General features: G+C 39.1%; 1 protein-coding gene across 12 annotated transcripts in view; it reads left to right on the top strand.

The window, feature by feature from the left end:
- Window positions 1–14,610, top strand: part of ESRRG (estrogen related receptor gamma) — a 402,038-nt gene that overhangs the window by 272,463 nt on the left and 114,965 nt on the right. For all 12 annotated transcript variants that reach the window (XM_082756554.1, XM_082756559.1, XM_082756557.1 and 9 more), the window contains one exon: window positions 3,497–3,912. In XM_082756554.1, the coding sequence (XP_082612680.1) occupies window positions 3,497–3,912 (416 nt within the window). The remainder of the gene's footprint in view (window positions 1–3,496; window positions 3,913–14,610) is intronic.

The following is a 14,610-nucleotide window of genomic DNA, read 5'->3' as shown; positions in this document are numbered from 1 at the left end:
TATATGACACATGTTATTTCTATTCATAAACCTTAACTAAATTTAGATTTTTATTAATCCAATGTGACCTAAAAATTTTGCATTAACAGCACAATGTGGAATTGGGCTTATTCTCTTTGAATGCAGATAAAGCCATCATTTTGAAAATAGCTCTTTCTGACAAAAAGGTGTTCTTTTGAAATAAAGTCTTATTCACTACATTCCTCTTAGAGTTAATGTGAATTTTAGTGCCTCTAATTTTAGATTGAAGTGAGGTCTAGAATAAAACCCACCGGCTGACAATTGAATTTATAGATAGTTGTGAATATTTCAGGCTTGAATAATAGAGCTGTAGAATTTCAGACACAGAGAGGAAGAGAGAATTAAGCTCCAACTGTAGTTTTAGACTATAATGCAATGGTGTCTAGGAATTCTTCAGTGGAACGAGCTAAGTAGTAATTAGGAGGGAACTGAGGGAGGGATTTTACAGAGATCTAGCTTAGGCATTATTCCAAATGTTCAGCATGATAATTTGCTGGTGGTCCCACCTGCCATCCGCGTAAGATGGCTCTTGAATTCCTTTCCTTCAGATGTGGCACAGTGGCAAAGGAACGGGAGCGGTAGGTGCCTGGTGCCCACCCACAGCTTGTACACAGCCCTCACCCTGGTTCCCCTTCTATGAGTGGGGGGAAGGTTGAAAAGTTTCTGTTCTCAGAACCAGGGGCCGTTTTCTTTTTTCCATGGAATGGTTAATGTTTTAACTGAATTTGTGCTTTGCCAGTATGTACGAATCCGGTTTGTGCTGTTTAAGCCATGACCAAAAGCAGCTGTATCTCGGTTAGCACTAGAAACTGCAGCTTCAGAAGCATCAGCAAACTGGCTTCAGCCTAAGCAATGCTGCTGATCAGGTTTTCATGCATGCAGAACTGCAGTTGTGTTTTGGTTCTGACCGCTTGGAGTGGGAGATGGCCGCTATAGCACTGGCTAAAACAACATGAGTTTCGACAACTAATTAATTGCAAATGATTTTTCTGGGAAGGGAAGGGTGATGTTAGAGCTCGTTATTGAAAAAAATAATGATCTCAAAAAAATAAAATAAAATCTCAAAGACTGAAAAAAAGTCAGCAGTGGGAGGTTTAGAGAGACAAGTGTGCCATCAAGCTGGGTACAATAGATGGTAGGTAATGGACCCCTATTGCTTTATTTTGAGACTTAATCTATGGAGTTTAAAGAGAATGGAGACAAAAAGAAAACCAGCTACCTGTTTATTCAATAAAAGGATCTCAGTGTTAGTGTGTAGAAAAATAATATAAAAAATAAGTAGGTGGAATGTGAAAGTTGATTGATATTTTTAGTCATGGCTGTATAAAATTCAGTGTCAAAAAAAGAGGAGAGAGACAGTGCGACACCATGTTTTAGTACCCTAATAACTTCTAACTCTAGTCTAAGATCATAATGTATGTGAGAGCGGTCCAGTAATTATAAGGTAATAAGTGGAGTGGTGGTGTAAGTGCTCTAAATTAAAAGGAATTCGCAGAGCTGCTGTAAGTCAGTGCCGACCCGCTTTCTTTCAAATGTTGACTTGAGAAAAGTGCTTAGCCCAGAGTGCAAGTAGAGAGACAAGAGAGAGCTATCTATTAATTACAGCACTCATTAACAGTGACGGCTACAAGGCAGCAGATGCAGAAGAAAAGGCACACGCAACTGCAGGCTGGCAAGGGGATTTCCCCCCCTCCAGTTCTTGAGGAAAGGACAACACAAGCAGGTGGTCCAGTGTAATAAGATATTTTCACAGCTTTAACCTTCCCGTTTCCTTGGTTTATTTGCTGACACCAGATAGCATGTTCCTTCCACCTTCTCAAATATGTACTGATTTTAAGTTTGGAGGGTAGGATTTCTGTACACCAATCTGGCCATTTCCCAAATTTACACATAGTTATTTTCAACAACATTTGACAGTAAAATTTGCAACAGTTGGAAGGTCCTAAATTAGACCAATGGGCAATGATTTTAGGGTAGATCTTATCCTAAGCAGTTACTTGAAATGAAAGGTCAGGCTTTGATCTTGGTTACCCTCACTGGAAAAGAAGCCAACTCTCTGTACTTCTGTCTGTTTTCCATTGGTGAATTTGGTTCCAGAGCTTGAAGTAGAAATTTTTAGATAGATACTTTTATATAAATGTTTGTGTATATATATTATTTAACATGTTAAAAAGGTGAATAAGTGACAAGATCTTAAAACTGACTTGAGAAAGTTACTTTAAGTCAGATTGTCTTGACTCACATTCTTGCTTTGAAAATACTCATCTATAGCTCCAGGTGGTGGCCTTATGGAGTTGCATTTCTGCTGAAAATATTTCTAGAGAGATGCTCATAACTGTCAGCATCTCAATACTTTGCCAGCTTCAGAGGGTACTGTCAGGAAAATGCTAGGTAGGCCATTTGGAACTGTGGTCTCATAATCACAGCAGTAGAAAACAAAGATAGCATCATTTTCACAGCTTTCTGATTATTTTTTTTGTTCTTTATTTGTCCTGAAATGCATTTATAAGTAACATTGAACTTGGGGACAGAATAGACAAGGGAGGTTTTTTTCTTCCTCTAGATAGCACTAGATCAGATGTTTTATTATTATTTCAGATACATAATTCTGAAAAGGTGAGAACTGAGAAGTAAGACAGAATCTCACCTTCTGAAAGACAAAAGTTATATCTAAAATTCCTTCTAATACATTTTTTTAATCCAAGAATGGAACGCGTAAAATGTCAGATCCTATAGAGCTGCAGATATATGGGATACTGGCATAGTTATTACTGGTTAGTCTGAGGATAATGGCTAGAAAGTAATTGCAGCCAGAGCTGATGAATCATTTCACTTAGATTTTGTGAAAATGGAGTCCAGCCTTAATTATTTGTTAGAGTCCCCAGTTGATGTGCTGCTCGGTTACTAAATAGCTATATATATATATAATAAAGCAATATTCATAAAGACAAAGAAAAGCTTGTGGAAGACTTGCTCTACAATACCAGTTGAATAGATGATGGATACGTGTTTTATTGAAGTGTGCTGACAAATATTAAATACAGCCGAGAACATTTATGTGATCAAACCTGGAAATACTTGTTCCTGATAATGATAGAATTTATGGGGGGTCGGGGGGGGAAGGCACTAATGGAAAAAGGAAGAAATGTAATAGTGTGATAATCTAATAGTATATTTGAAGTTTGTGACTCATGGATGACAAGTTCAGAATTTAGATCTGATTTGAAGTTGACACATAGACTAGAGGGCAGGTAGAGGGGACAACAGACGGGTTTGGTCTCTTTAAAGTTTTTGTTTACTGCCTGTCTGTAGCTTTGACAAAGCTCTGTCATGCCCTTATGCTGATTACCTTCATGTAGAACAAGAGGTATTGACTAATGAATGAATGATGTGCAGTCCCTAACCCTTCCAGAGCAGCCGGAAAGAGCATTGTCTTTAATACACAGATTCTTCTTTCTCTCTCTCCCCACTACAGGCTTCTCTGCAGAATGTCAAGCAAAGATCGACACATTGATTCTAACTGTTCGTCGTACATCAAGACGGAGCCGTCGAGCCCTGCCTCTCTGACGGACAGCATCAACCACCACAGCCCCGGTGGCTCCTCAGACGCCAGCGGGAGCTACAGTTCCACCATGAATGGACATCAGAACGGGCTAGACTCACCTCCCCTCTACCCTTCGGCCACAGGGCTTGGGGGCAACGGGCCAGTCAGGAAACGGTATGATGACTGCTCCAGTACCATTGCTGAAGATTCACAGACCAAGTGTGAATATATGCTGAACTCGATGCCCAAAAGACTGTGTTTGGTGTGTGGTGACATTGCATCAGGGTACCACTATGGAGTGGCTTCCTGTGAGGCCTGCAAGGCTTTCTTCAAGAGGACAATTCAAGGTTGGTAATTCTATAAACTTCTTTCTTTTGTTCAAAGTGAAATAGTACAATCCTTGACTAAATGCTGTTAAAACTTCAAATCGTACCTTTTCGTTCTTTATAGTATTTGGTCCTACAGATGCTACTCATGAAAAAGCAGCTTTGGGGGTTCAGTGCGAGTTCTTTATGTCATGTTAAGATCACTATTACATTTATTTTGATTATCATAGAATGATTTGGTTTGGAAGGGACCTTAAAGAGCAGCTAATTCCAACACCCCTGCCATGGGCAGGGACACCTGCCCATAGACCAGGCTGCCTAAAGCCCCATCCAACGTGGCCTTGAACAGTTCCAGGGATGGGGCATCCACAGCTTCTCTGTACAACACGTTCCAGTGCCTCAGCATGCTCTGAGTAGAGAATTTCTTCCTTATATCTGCCAGTTCCCTCAGGACCCACAGACTCATCCCATCATGTCCATGACCTTGTGCACCTTCTGGTTCCTAAGATGGTCTCAAACCTAATCTCCTATGGTGGGTGGCCCTTGATTCTCCCAGTCCCTGCCTTTGCCTTCTGTGGCTTGGGCTATGTGGTTAGAGCTCTTGCTGGCAAAGACTGAGGCAAAAAGAATTGAGTACCTCAGCCTTCTCCATATCCTGGATAACCAGGTTTCATGTTTCCTTCTGGAGAGGGCCCACAGTTTCCCTCGTCTTCCTTTTATCACTGACGTGCTTCTAGAAGCATTTCTTGCTGCTCTTGATGTCCCTGGCCAAATTTAATTCTAAAATGGCATTATCTTTCCTAACCTGATCCCTGGTTGCTCAGACAATTTCTCTGTATTCCTCCCAGGCTACCTTTGGGCTTCCTTTTTGTGTTTGAGTTTACACAGGAACTCCTTGTTCAACCATGCAGGCCTCTTAGCATTTTTGTCTCACTTCCTCTTTGTTGGGATGCATCGCTCTGCAGCTCGGAGGAGGTGATCCTTCAATGTTAACCATCTCTCTTGGGCCCCTCTTCCACTTAGGAGTTTGTCCCATGGTACTCTACCAAGGAGATCCTTGAAGAAGCCAAAGTCTGCTCTCAAGTCCAGGGTAGTGAGCTTACTGAGAACCCTCCCTGCTGCCCTCAAGATCTTAAACTTCACCATTTCATGGTCACAGCAGCTAAGGTTGCCCTTGAGCTTCACGTTCCCTACCAGCCCCTCATTGTCAGCGAGAACAAGGTCTAGCATAGCACCTCTCCTCCTGGGCTCCTCTGTCACTTGCAGTTGTCATCAATGCACTCTTGAAACCTCCTGGGTTGCCTGTATCCTACTGCTTTGTCCCTCTACAGATACTGGGTTGGTTGAAGGCCCCCATGAGGGTCAAGGCTTGTAAATGTGAGGCTGATTCTATCTGTCTGTCTGTAGAGGATCTCATCAGCTCATTCTTCCTGGTCAGGTGTCTTGTGATAGACTCTAGCTATATTGTCCTGGTCCCTGCCCTCCCTTTAGTTCTGACCCATACATGCTCTGTCAGCTCCTCATCCATCCCTAGGCAGGGCTCCATGCACACTGACATAGAGGGCAACGCCTCCTCCTTGTTTCCCCTGCCTGTCCTTCCTGAAGAGCCTGTATCCTTCCATTCCAACACTCCAGTCACGGGAGACATCCCACCACATCTCTGTAATGCCAGTGAGGTCACAACTTTGCAGGTATGCAGACATTTCTTAACTCCTCTTGTTTATTCCCCATGCTACGTACATTTGCGTAGAGGCATTTAAAGTTGGACCCCTGATGAAGATGCCTTACTGGCTGGAGTGGCTGGAATTTCCTTGTGCTGCTCTGCAGGTGCTCTCCTGCTGACCCATGACCTTTCTCCAAGCTCTGGGCATCTATTGCTGACACTGGCATCAAACTGGGAGGAGTGGGGTGAACAGAGATTCTTTTCCCCCAGCAACTTTAAAGTCCACTTGAACAGCTTGGCAAGCCTGTGACCAAAGATGCTTGTTCCCTTCTCTGGCAGGTTTCTCAAAGCAGTCATGGTCTGTCAAAAATAGAAGAACAGTGGAGCCATCCAGTGCACATTGTTCTTTTTTCTGTATGAGTTCCTCATGTATTCTCATAAATGCTGCCAAAAAAAAAGATTATTTTCAAAGGTTTTCATGAATACCTCTTGAGCACACCTTGTGGCGCATACAGATGGTGCTTAGGTTTTGTTCCTAGCTAAATCACAACCATACTTAGATTGTTACAAAAAAGTTTGTTTATGGCAATGCACTAGTAAATTTCAAAAAAGGTACAAAATGTACTGCTGTAGTATTTTGTGCATTTCAGTGTATTAGTAAGTGTCCTTTCAGCTATACAATATACTGTGGCCTTAAAAGTTCACCAAATGCCTCTAAGATTGTATTTTAAGGAGAGTAAGTTGGCAGCTTTTGGTCTCTGTCCAGTACTTTGTATTACTAATCTGTTCTTGATACATGTTACAAATATGCCACATATTTTGGCATGAATTAGTATGAATGGGATAAACGGTCATGCAAATTGTTCTAGCTACAGAACCAATGGAGACAAAATAACCTTCTACTTTCATTTAGGTATCATCCTTTCAAGTAAAATTGAAGGTGTTTTATTTAAAGAACATGAGGCCAAGCTTGGCCTGTACAGGAATATAGTGTCACATTAAATTAAATTCCAACTTCAGTGACTAAAATTAGGTTGCTAAGTCCAAATTTAAGCTCCTCAATAAAACCTGCTTGATTTTCATAGGTGTTGAGCACCTGGAATTCTCAGGAAAGCGAAGGCAGTGTGGTGGTATGCTTTTCTTATTAGAAATGAGTTGTACTAAGGAGAGTTATTTTCAGTTCATAATTTCATGTAGCCCCAAATTTGAAACAGTCAGTCCAAGTTTTTTAAATATAGTACTTCTGTATTTCATATAAAATTAATAAAGGAAATTAATGTTTTTATTTAATTTAGCAATTGCTAAGAGTTGTTTTAATTTGTCAATAAAAATATTCATTTTATTCCCCTTAATTAATTGTTGTAAATGTAGAAAATGTTTAATCTTAGGGGATTTGGGCCTTCTATCAGCATGAAATAACCCATTTCGTGATGGCTGTATAGCCACTAAAAAGAAACACTGGAGTTCAGTGCTTGTAATGGGGCTGACTGTTACAGAGTTTGCAATCAGTAAATAAACATAACTTCAGAGATTCCTAGTGGTGTAGGTTCATAAGTAAAATGAATGCATGTGCAGAAACAATATGTTCATTTCAAGTCTGTTTTTGAAAAAGTCAAAAACTAATTTAAAAAAAAAAAAGTAGCTGATTTCACTTGACCTTCAAGAACATTTTCAGGAAAACTCCAAAAATGTTCCTAGTGAAACATTTTTTAGCAGACAGTATTTCTGTCTGCTAAACTTCAAGTGGCAACTTCAACTAGAAACTTTGATTTTATAAATGGTATTTAATTGCTGTGTAATAGCTATCCTACAGAACTGAATTAATGCACAATTATTTTAGTCATATTCTGAGCATGAAAAAATGCAACAAAACCTTTAACTGAATGAAGTATTGACTTCTGGCAGTAATAGATAGCTTGCAATTTTACACCACACCGCAGACAGCAAGCTTCTGGGCATGGAAGCACAAGACAGAGACGTCATTCTCCGGATTAGCAACCTGGACTTGGCCACACAGCTCAAGTTAGAACTGGCAGCTGCGCAAAAAGTCTCAGTAGGGCTAGAGCACTAGCTGCATCAGCAGGTGACAGTGTTGTAAAGACCAAAAAAAAAAAAAAAAAAAAAAAATGCAGTGAGGCAAACACAGGCATTGAATGGAAAAGCAATAATGAAGAAACTAAGAATAGGAACAATGTTACCATCGTAATGTCATGGTAGCTTCTTCCGTAATGGTGCTGACTCAGCTGTCACACAGGTTTGAGAGTTTTCAGATACCATCCGAAATAACAGAAGCTGCTTGCTTTGGTGAATCCTACTTACGATGGTGAACCATCGTTTGTGGTAGGTGACGATGTATACAAGAAAAAGCTACTCCTTATGTTTTGAATATTTACCTTTTGAGCTTGCATGAAGAATTCCCCTGAGCCTTGTTTTCTGTAAACGACAGAATTTAGTCTGTGTTCCTGTTCCTAGAGGTCAGTCTCCCCTGCTTTTTCCCTTCCTGGTTCATCTCACATTCTTGTTCTGCTTGTATTTAAAACAGGTTGATATCTGAGTAAGTGCAAACAAGAAAACAGGATAAAAAGAAAAGAGAAATTTATAAATACAGAAGAGTAGAGCAGAGTAAAAAGAGAATCAAATGTTGTAACTATTCTTATGCAAGAATAGCTTATCTTAGCTAAAAGAGTTGCTTATTTGAAATCCTAATGCTTTACTTGTGATGGGTAATTTATTGTAGATTCAGTGAAAAAGAATGTGTTTGATTTACCAAACCTTTTTTGCTTTAGCACAGACTTGTAGAACTGAAGTGCAACTTCTGTTGAGGTCATTGGCAAAACTGCCCTGGCTTCTGGGAGAGCAAGGCTGTGCTGACAAAGTTAGACTGTGAAGCAAATCTGTGTTCACGTCAGGCCTGGTGTCCTTTCCACTAAGTCAATGGGATTCTTTCCATTCTTTCCATTTCAAAGAAGCCTTTTCAGATCTCAGTAGGTGCAAGCCACAGGCAGCTGTTCAGAGAGCCAGCACAGTGTCTGTGCACCACTGACATCTTATGTAAGACTGAAGTGAAGTAGTTGAAGTAGTACATCGTGGGATACCTAGTAGCCCCTTATAAGAAGTGATTTTAACTCTAGTTTGGACTATACACGTATTTTTAAGGGGTAATGAAGATTCTAAGTACCTTTAGACTAGATAGCAATCTAGTCTAAAAACGTCCATTCCTGGCTGATGCTTTTCTTGTCTTCTCCTTTGTGCCTCTTGCAATGCCTGGTAATTTTTTTCAAAGTAAAAGTAAATGAGCCCTCCCTTGAATTACAAGAGAGGTTTTTTCTATTCTGAATGTTTTTTGTTTGTTTGTTTGTTTTTTTTTAACATAGCACACAAATATGGAAATTTGGTGCTGTGGTAAAGAATGTATCGATTATGATAAAAATTGATAAGAAATCAATAAAAACAAGAAATTACTTGGTTTAAAACAACAACAAACAAACAAAAAATCCCAGCTGAGTATACAAAGTCATTGTCGTCCTAGGTCATAGCAGAATGTAATGATGCTTTGCCCCCTCTTGTGACATATGGGACTGAGAGAACTGGATGTCCTCTGCTCAGCCTCATACTCAGCTGCAGCTCTGTTTGCTTCTGGGATAATTTACATGATGGCTGATTGCAAATGTCTCTCAGAAACATACACAGCCAAATCTCCCCAAAAGTGGCTTAGCATCAGGGACAGTAGAAAATAGCAAGAACTAAAAATAGTTACAGAGCCATTGATTTTTAGGGTCTCTCCACAGTTTTTGCTGTGTACTGTATTATCTTGAAAACTCCAAGCTTTCATTTAAAAGAAAAAAAAAAAAAGGATTTTCAGTTGTCCTCTGTGCTGAACACAAGAGTCTGCAGCCAGCTGTCTTGCGCTTACTATATATTTTGAAGTGAATATTTAGTGTAAATACGTTTCTCATCATTTTTATTTGCTCAGTTATCATAAAGGCTAGTAAGTACATATTTTGCATTAATAATATGTAATTACTCAGTGCTTTACTTAAATGTTCCTGTAAGTGGATGGAAAGGGTACTTTTGCTTTCAGTATAAGGATGATGGGAGTTAATTTAAAAACAGCTTGCTATTTTGTTTTACTTTAGCCTTTTTCTCTCTAAAATAATAGCCTCCATTGAGACAGCTTTCTTCCAGCTCTTAAGGATTATTGTCTTTGGACTATTCAGTATTATTGTCTTCAAACTAGCATGAAAAGGCAGTGTGAAAAGCCCTTGGTATTGATATATTGCCTTCTTGGTAAGAAGGTGATGTTGCAAAAGTGTCACAGCTTTGTTTTTTTTTTTGTTTGTTTTTTTTCCCCCTTGGACAGTGTTTGAATTTATTCCACAAAAGCTAAAATATTTCACTAGTCCTTGTATTTCCAGGGCTTTGGTTCTTTTGTTTATTTTTCAGGGAAAACTGGTTGAACATTATTGAGACAGAAGTCCATTTATACACAGCGTAGGTAAAGCACAGGTGGTAAGAAGCCCTACTACAGTCGTACCCTCAGTCTTATTTTAGAGCTTTATGCCCGAGAGTCAGTGCCTGTTGGTATCTCCTAACACAAACAAGACATGTTCTATCTTGGAAATACTTGTCTTTTGGTCACCTCACCATTATGTGAACTAGATCAAATCTGCCATTTCATTTTATGCTGATTACCTAAAAGTCTTCAGCTCTACAGTTCTGCCATAAGGTAGTTCCTGTGGTCTTCAAAGCCTGCCCATGCTAGGAGCTAGATAAAGCAGTTCCTGTCTAGGAGTGCTTTGTTCACCTTTTTGATTATCAGAGTTGCTTTTAATCTCTTTAGTGTTCAGGTTTTTCAACCCTCTTTACAATGTTTACCTGTGTTTATCTGTAAATCTGCAAACACTTTACAGTAAATATGCTAGCAATATGTTAGTTGTTGTTTTTTTTTTTTTTTTTTTTTTTTTTTTTTTAATCAGGAAGTTTTAATCAGGGAAGTTAGACCTAGCTATGTAAATTCAGATAAACTGACATTTAAAATGAGCAGCATAAAGTTTGATTCAAAGTTGCATATGACCAAAGTGGCTTCCGAAGGTTAATTTACATCTCTCAAAGCTGACTCCTGTAATAATTCTGCACATCATTTTTGTGGAGGAAATGAAAGCAAATTAAGCAAGACTTTATGGCTTTTCAGCATCTTTACTGGTAGCTAAGGTTAGTTTTTATAGAAAGGTAGGGTGGAGGCTTGCATCTGAGTGCAATAGTCTGTGGACCTTGGCTCTGGTGCAAAGATGGCAGCCCTCCAGTGAACCTCACACTAAATGTCACCTGAATCCATCATTACCTGATTAAATCATTTGCCTTCCTTATATAAGTAGAAGTCTGTGCATCAGCATTTCTTTCAAAGAATATTTTAAGCAAGCAGTGATAGATCTTCCCTTTCCCTCTGATTTCTCTGTGTATACGGGCCTAGCAAACTAGCAAACTTGACTAGCAAACTAGCAAACTTGACTAGCAAACTAGCAAGCAAGTACTTCCAACACATCTTTTCATCCTATCGTAATGTCACTGTGTAACTATGGCAGCCAAACAAGATGAGACAATAAAATATAAACACACCGAAACCCGAGAACCGAAGAGACAGAAGTATACAGATGGCCCTATCCTTTTTACTGTCTCTGCTTTCCTTACGGCCTGGTACGTTATATGCTGTATTTAGATTATTAGGGAATAAGAGTGAGGATCCTGATCTGTGCATGGCTATTTCAAATACATCAGAAATCCTCAGAGAGATGTGGTTAATGAATAATAACGGGTATGATGCTATGTATCATTGCCATGAATCTCTATTTGTTACAAACAAACTTCTGAAAGCTTCCAGCCCAAAGAGGCTCTGTCTAGGTTGAAACTAAACGCATGTGAGGTCTCAGCTATCAAGCAATTTATTTTAGTACTACTATAGCTTTTTTTTCTCCAAACTGCTGTGGAAGTGCTTTTTAAAAACTAGAGACTGAGATGTTCTCTTTGTTCATAGGCAAACAATGGCAGTTTTCCATGTTGCCTTGGAAAGTTATACAGAATTGGCCTAGGTATAATATCAGCAGGGACGAAATTCAGGTTGTTCAGTCTTTCTCGGTTGGACAGCTCTTCAGTGGCTCCCAGGTGGCAGGGAATCAGTTCTGGAGAAAGGCAGGTTGGGTGGACAGGTGTTCAGGCTGTGGATTCCTTTTTAAGAGAACCTAAATTCCCTTGACTTCTGTTGAAAATAGTGGTTGATTCCAGTGGGGACCAAAGGTACTTGGAGCTTTACAAATAGCGTTCAGCACCCACCACTATCAGTTGCATAGTGAAAATTATGGTGTTCTTATGATGTTGGACACCTATCTATCTAAAATAAGCATCTGATAAAAAATTATCATGTAGTCAGACCAACTGGCATCACCTTTACATTACTGTTTTAAATCTCCATTCATGTTGTTTTCTAGGAATGAAAGAAAAAGCAATAAAAATGCATTTTAGAAATTCTAAGTAGACTATAATTCAGTAACATAACACAGTGGCTTGTTTTAAACAACTTAATGTAGTGATTTCATCTGAAATGGAGTACTTCTAAGCTGGCTGTATACTTCTGTCAAATACCACCTTGTACTTTAGAGCTATTTAAAAAGTGGCTGCTTTTCCTGAGTTTCTTATTATACCAGAAAAGAAAACACAAGCATCAGAGACATAAGCATAACTCATATGATCCTATCTTTTTTTTTTTTTTTTTTTTTTTGAGTTTTTGAATGGAAAGACATTTGGGAATCAAATTTTTAAACGTTTTGTAACTGCATGTGCAATATTGTTCCTGAAGTCATCTGGCTGAAGAATTGTGAATACAGTCAACTTCAGGGTTAATCAGCTCCAGATGACATGTAGCAGAATTCATAGGTCTATAATTCATAGAGCTGTCTACAGTATCAGGTGAATCCATTTAAGGATTTGTCGGATAAAACTGAATTTGCTTAGGTTCAAATTCAACCTCATTCCAGCCTGATCCCGTTTCTGAGACCTTAAAAATATGAAAACTGTTACTTGTGGAAGTACTTACTTATGCTTATATTCAGTTGAGTTTTGATGACAAAATAAGGACCACAGTCTAGAAGAACTAAAATTTTGACCTGAGAGAAAATATATTTACTTTCCTAAGTTCAGCTTTGCTGTGACCTATAAACATCAAATACGTATTTAAGTCCACCCGTTTTTACTTTGTTCTTAGTTCCAAAGTTAGGCTATTTCTCTTCAGTTCTGTCAGCATCTGTCCTTCCTCAGTTTCTCTGGACATGATCTTTTTCTGTTCTGGTTGGATTACTTATGGCATCACCTAGCACAGTGTTGCTCACTCTGTGTTGGCCTGGATTCTCCTGACTCTCTTACTAAGACCCGTCTTTTATTAATTCCCTGAAGGAGTACTGCCATAATCATGGTTACCTTTCATTTTCCAGAGTTTGCATATATACCAGTTCACAAAAAGTATGTTCCTTTGATTACATGATCCAGGAAAACAGAGCATGACAGTGGTATCCAGGGTGAACTTCACTGCAGAAAGACTTGAATCCAGTGATATAGGAACTTCTGCTAACACTTGATTTTTAAATACAATGCTTTTTAAAGAGATACTAGGTTACAGAGACTCAGAGAGTTTGGGAGGTAAATGGGACACTATTGAATCTAAATAAATACTGAAATACTATTCCATGAGCAGATTATAGCATAGAATTCAGCACATTGAAGGAATAATTAATTGCCTGCCTCCCCCCCCCCCCCTTTTTTTTCCATTTGGACCTGCATTCTCGCACAATAAATATTTCAGTACTGATGTTGTCACCCTTCCTTCTGCTCTTGTGAGGTCTCATGGGTACTCCTTCGAACACATTTTCACCCTTCATCTCAGACTTCCTCATCTCTTTCACTTCTCCAGAGATTTCCTGGGCATATTCCAATAGCTCGTAGCAATCCGTTTGCATCTTTGGTGTTATAATGTCAAATGTCACAGTGTGAAAAGGCAAATAAAGCTTCTACTAAGATTTGCTGTCTGCAGCTTCTATTCTTGTCAATATTTCTGGAAAAGGGACCCTTGTTTCAGCCTGTCCCACAGATGGCAGCCAGTATCTACAGCCAGCTCCTCATTTCAGGTATCTGTGATTGTTGATGACAAGAGCTTTGTCTGAGATGAGATGCCAAGGCATAAGGCACTGTGTTCTCAGTGGCCCCCTCTTGGTTGAACCCGTGTTACTGCGAGGGTCCAAAACTACTTGACCCACGTCACTGTCACTTTTGTGCAAGCAGTGGCCAAAATGGTCCAGAGAATCTTACCCGAGTCCAGTCAATTGCCTGGCTTGTAAAGCCATTAAGTATGTCCCTATATAATTACAGTTTTACTATGACCCCGCATCTCATTCAAGTAACTTTGGAACATGATCTGTGAAATGAAAAAAAATGGTATGTTGGCCCACTTGTTCTTGAGCTGTGTGTAAAGATCTTACAGTTTGAAGCATCTGAAAGCAGAGAACAGGTTATGCAGTGAAAGTTTTAGCAGTTCACTTGCTGTTTTAAGATCAAATGGCATTATTTTTAGTAAGTTGGTTCCATTTGATAGGCCTGAAGTGTTAGAAAAATTTTCACATCTTGTGGCCGAGATAGTAACATTTAATAAATTCAGAGAATAAAACAAATGTTTTAAAATAAATATTCCTCAAGGCATAGCGGGAGAAAAGGGTCTCAGGCATAAATCCCATTGTATTATTATAGCAAAGTGCAATGTGTTTGGGGAGTGAAGATTTGACATATATTTTTATTTTCAAACGTCATGCTAATTTACATTACTCAGCCCCTTAACTGCCAAACTGTAGAAGTCCATTACATTACTGAAAGGAATATACAAATTATCCTCTGGCACTTCAGGCAGGAGTTTTACATATCCACTGTTATTCTATCAGCCAGCAAGCTGCAAGATTCTATTAAGGAGTAAGTGAGAAAATTATATTGCCTGCAAACTAATTGTACAAAAGACTCTGAAA

The sequence above is a fragment of the Aythya marila genome (genome assembly GCF_965140915.1).
Source record: "Aythya marila genome assembly, chromosome: 3".
Classification (NCBI taxonomy): Eukaryota; Metazoa; Chordata; class Aves; order Anseriformes; family Anatidae; genus Aythya; species Aythya marila.
The sequence above is the reverse complement of the archived record's forward strand: the minus strand, read 5'-3'. Positions and strand labels throughout refer to the sequence as shown.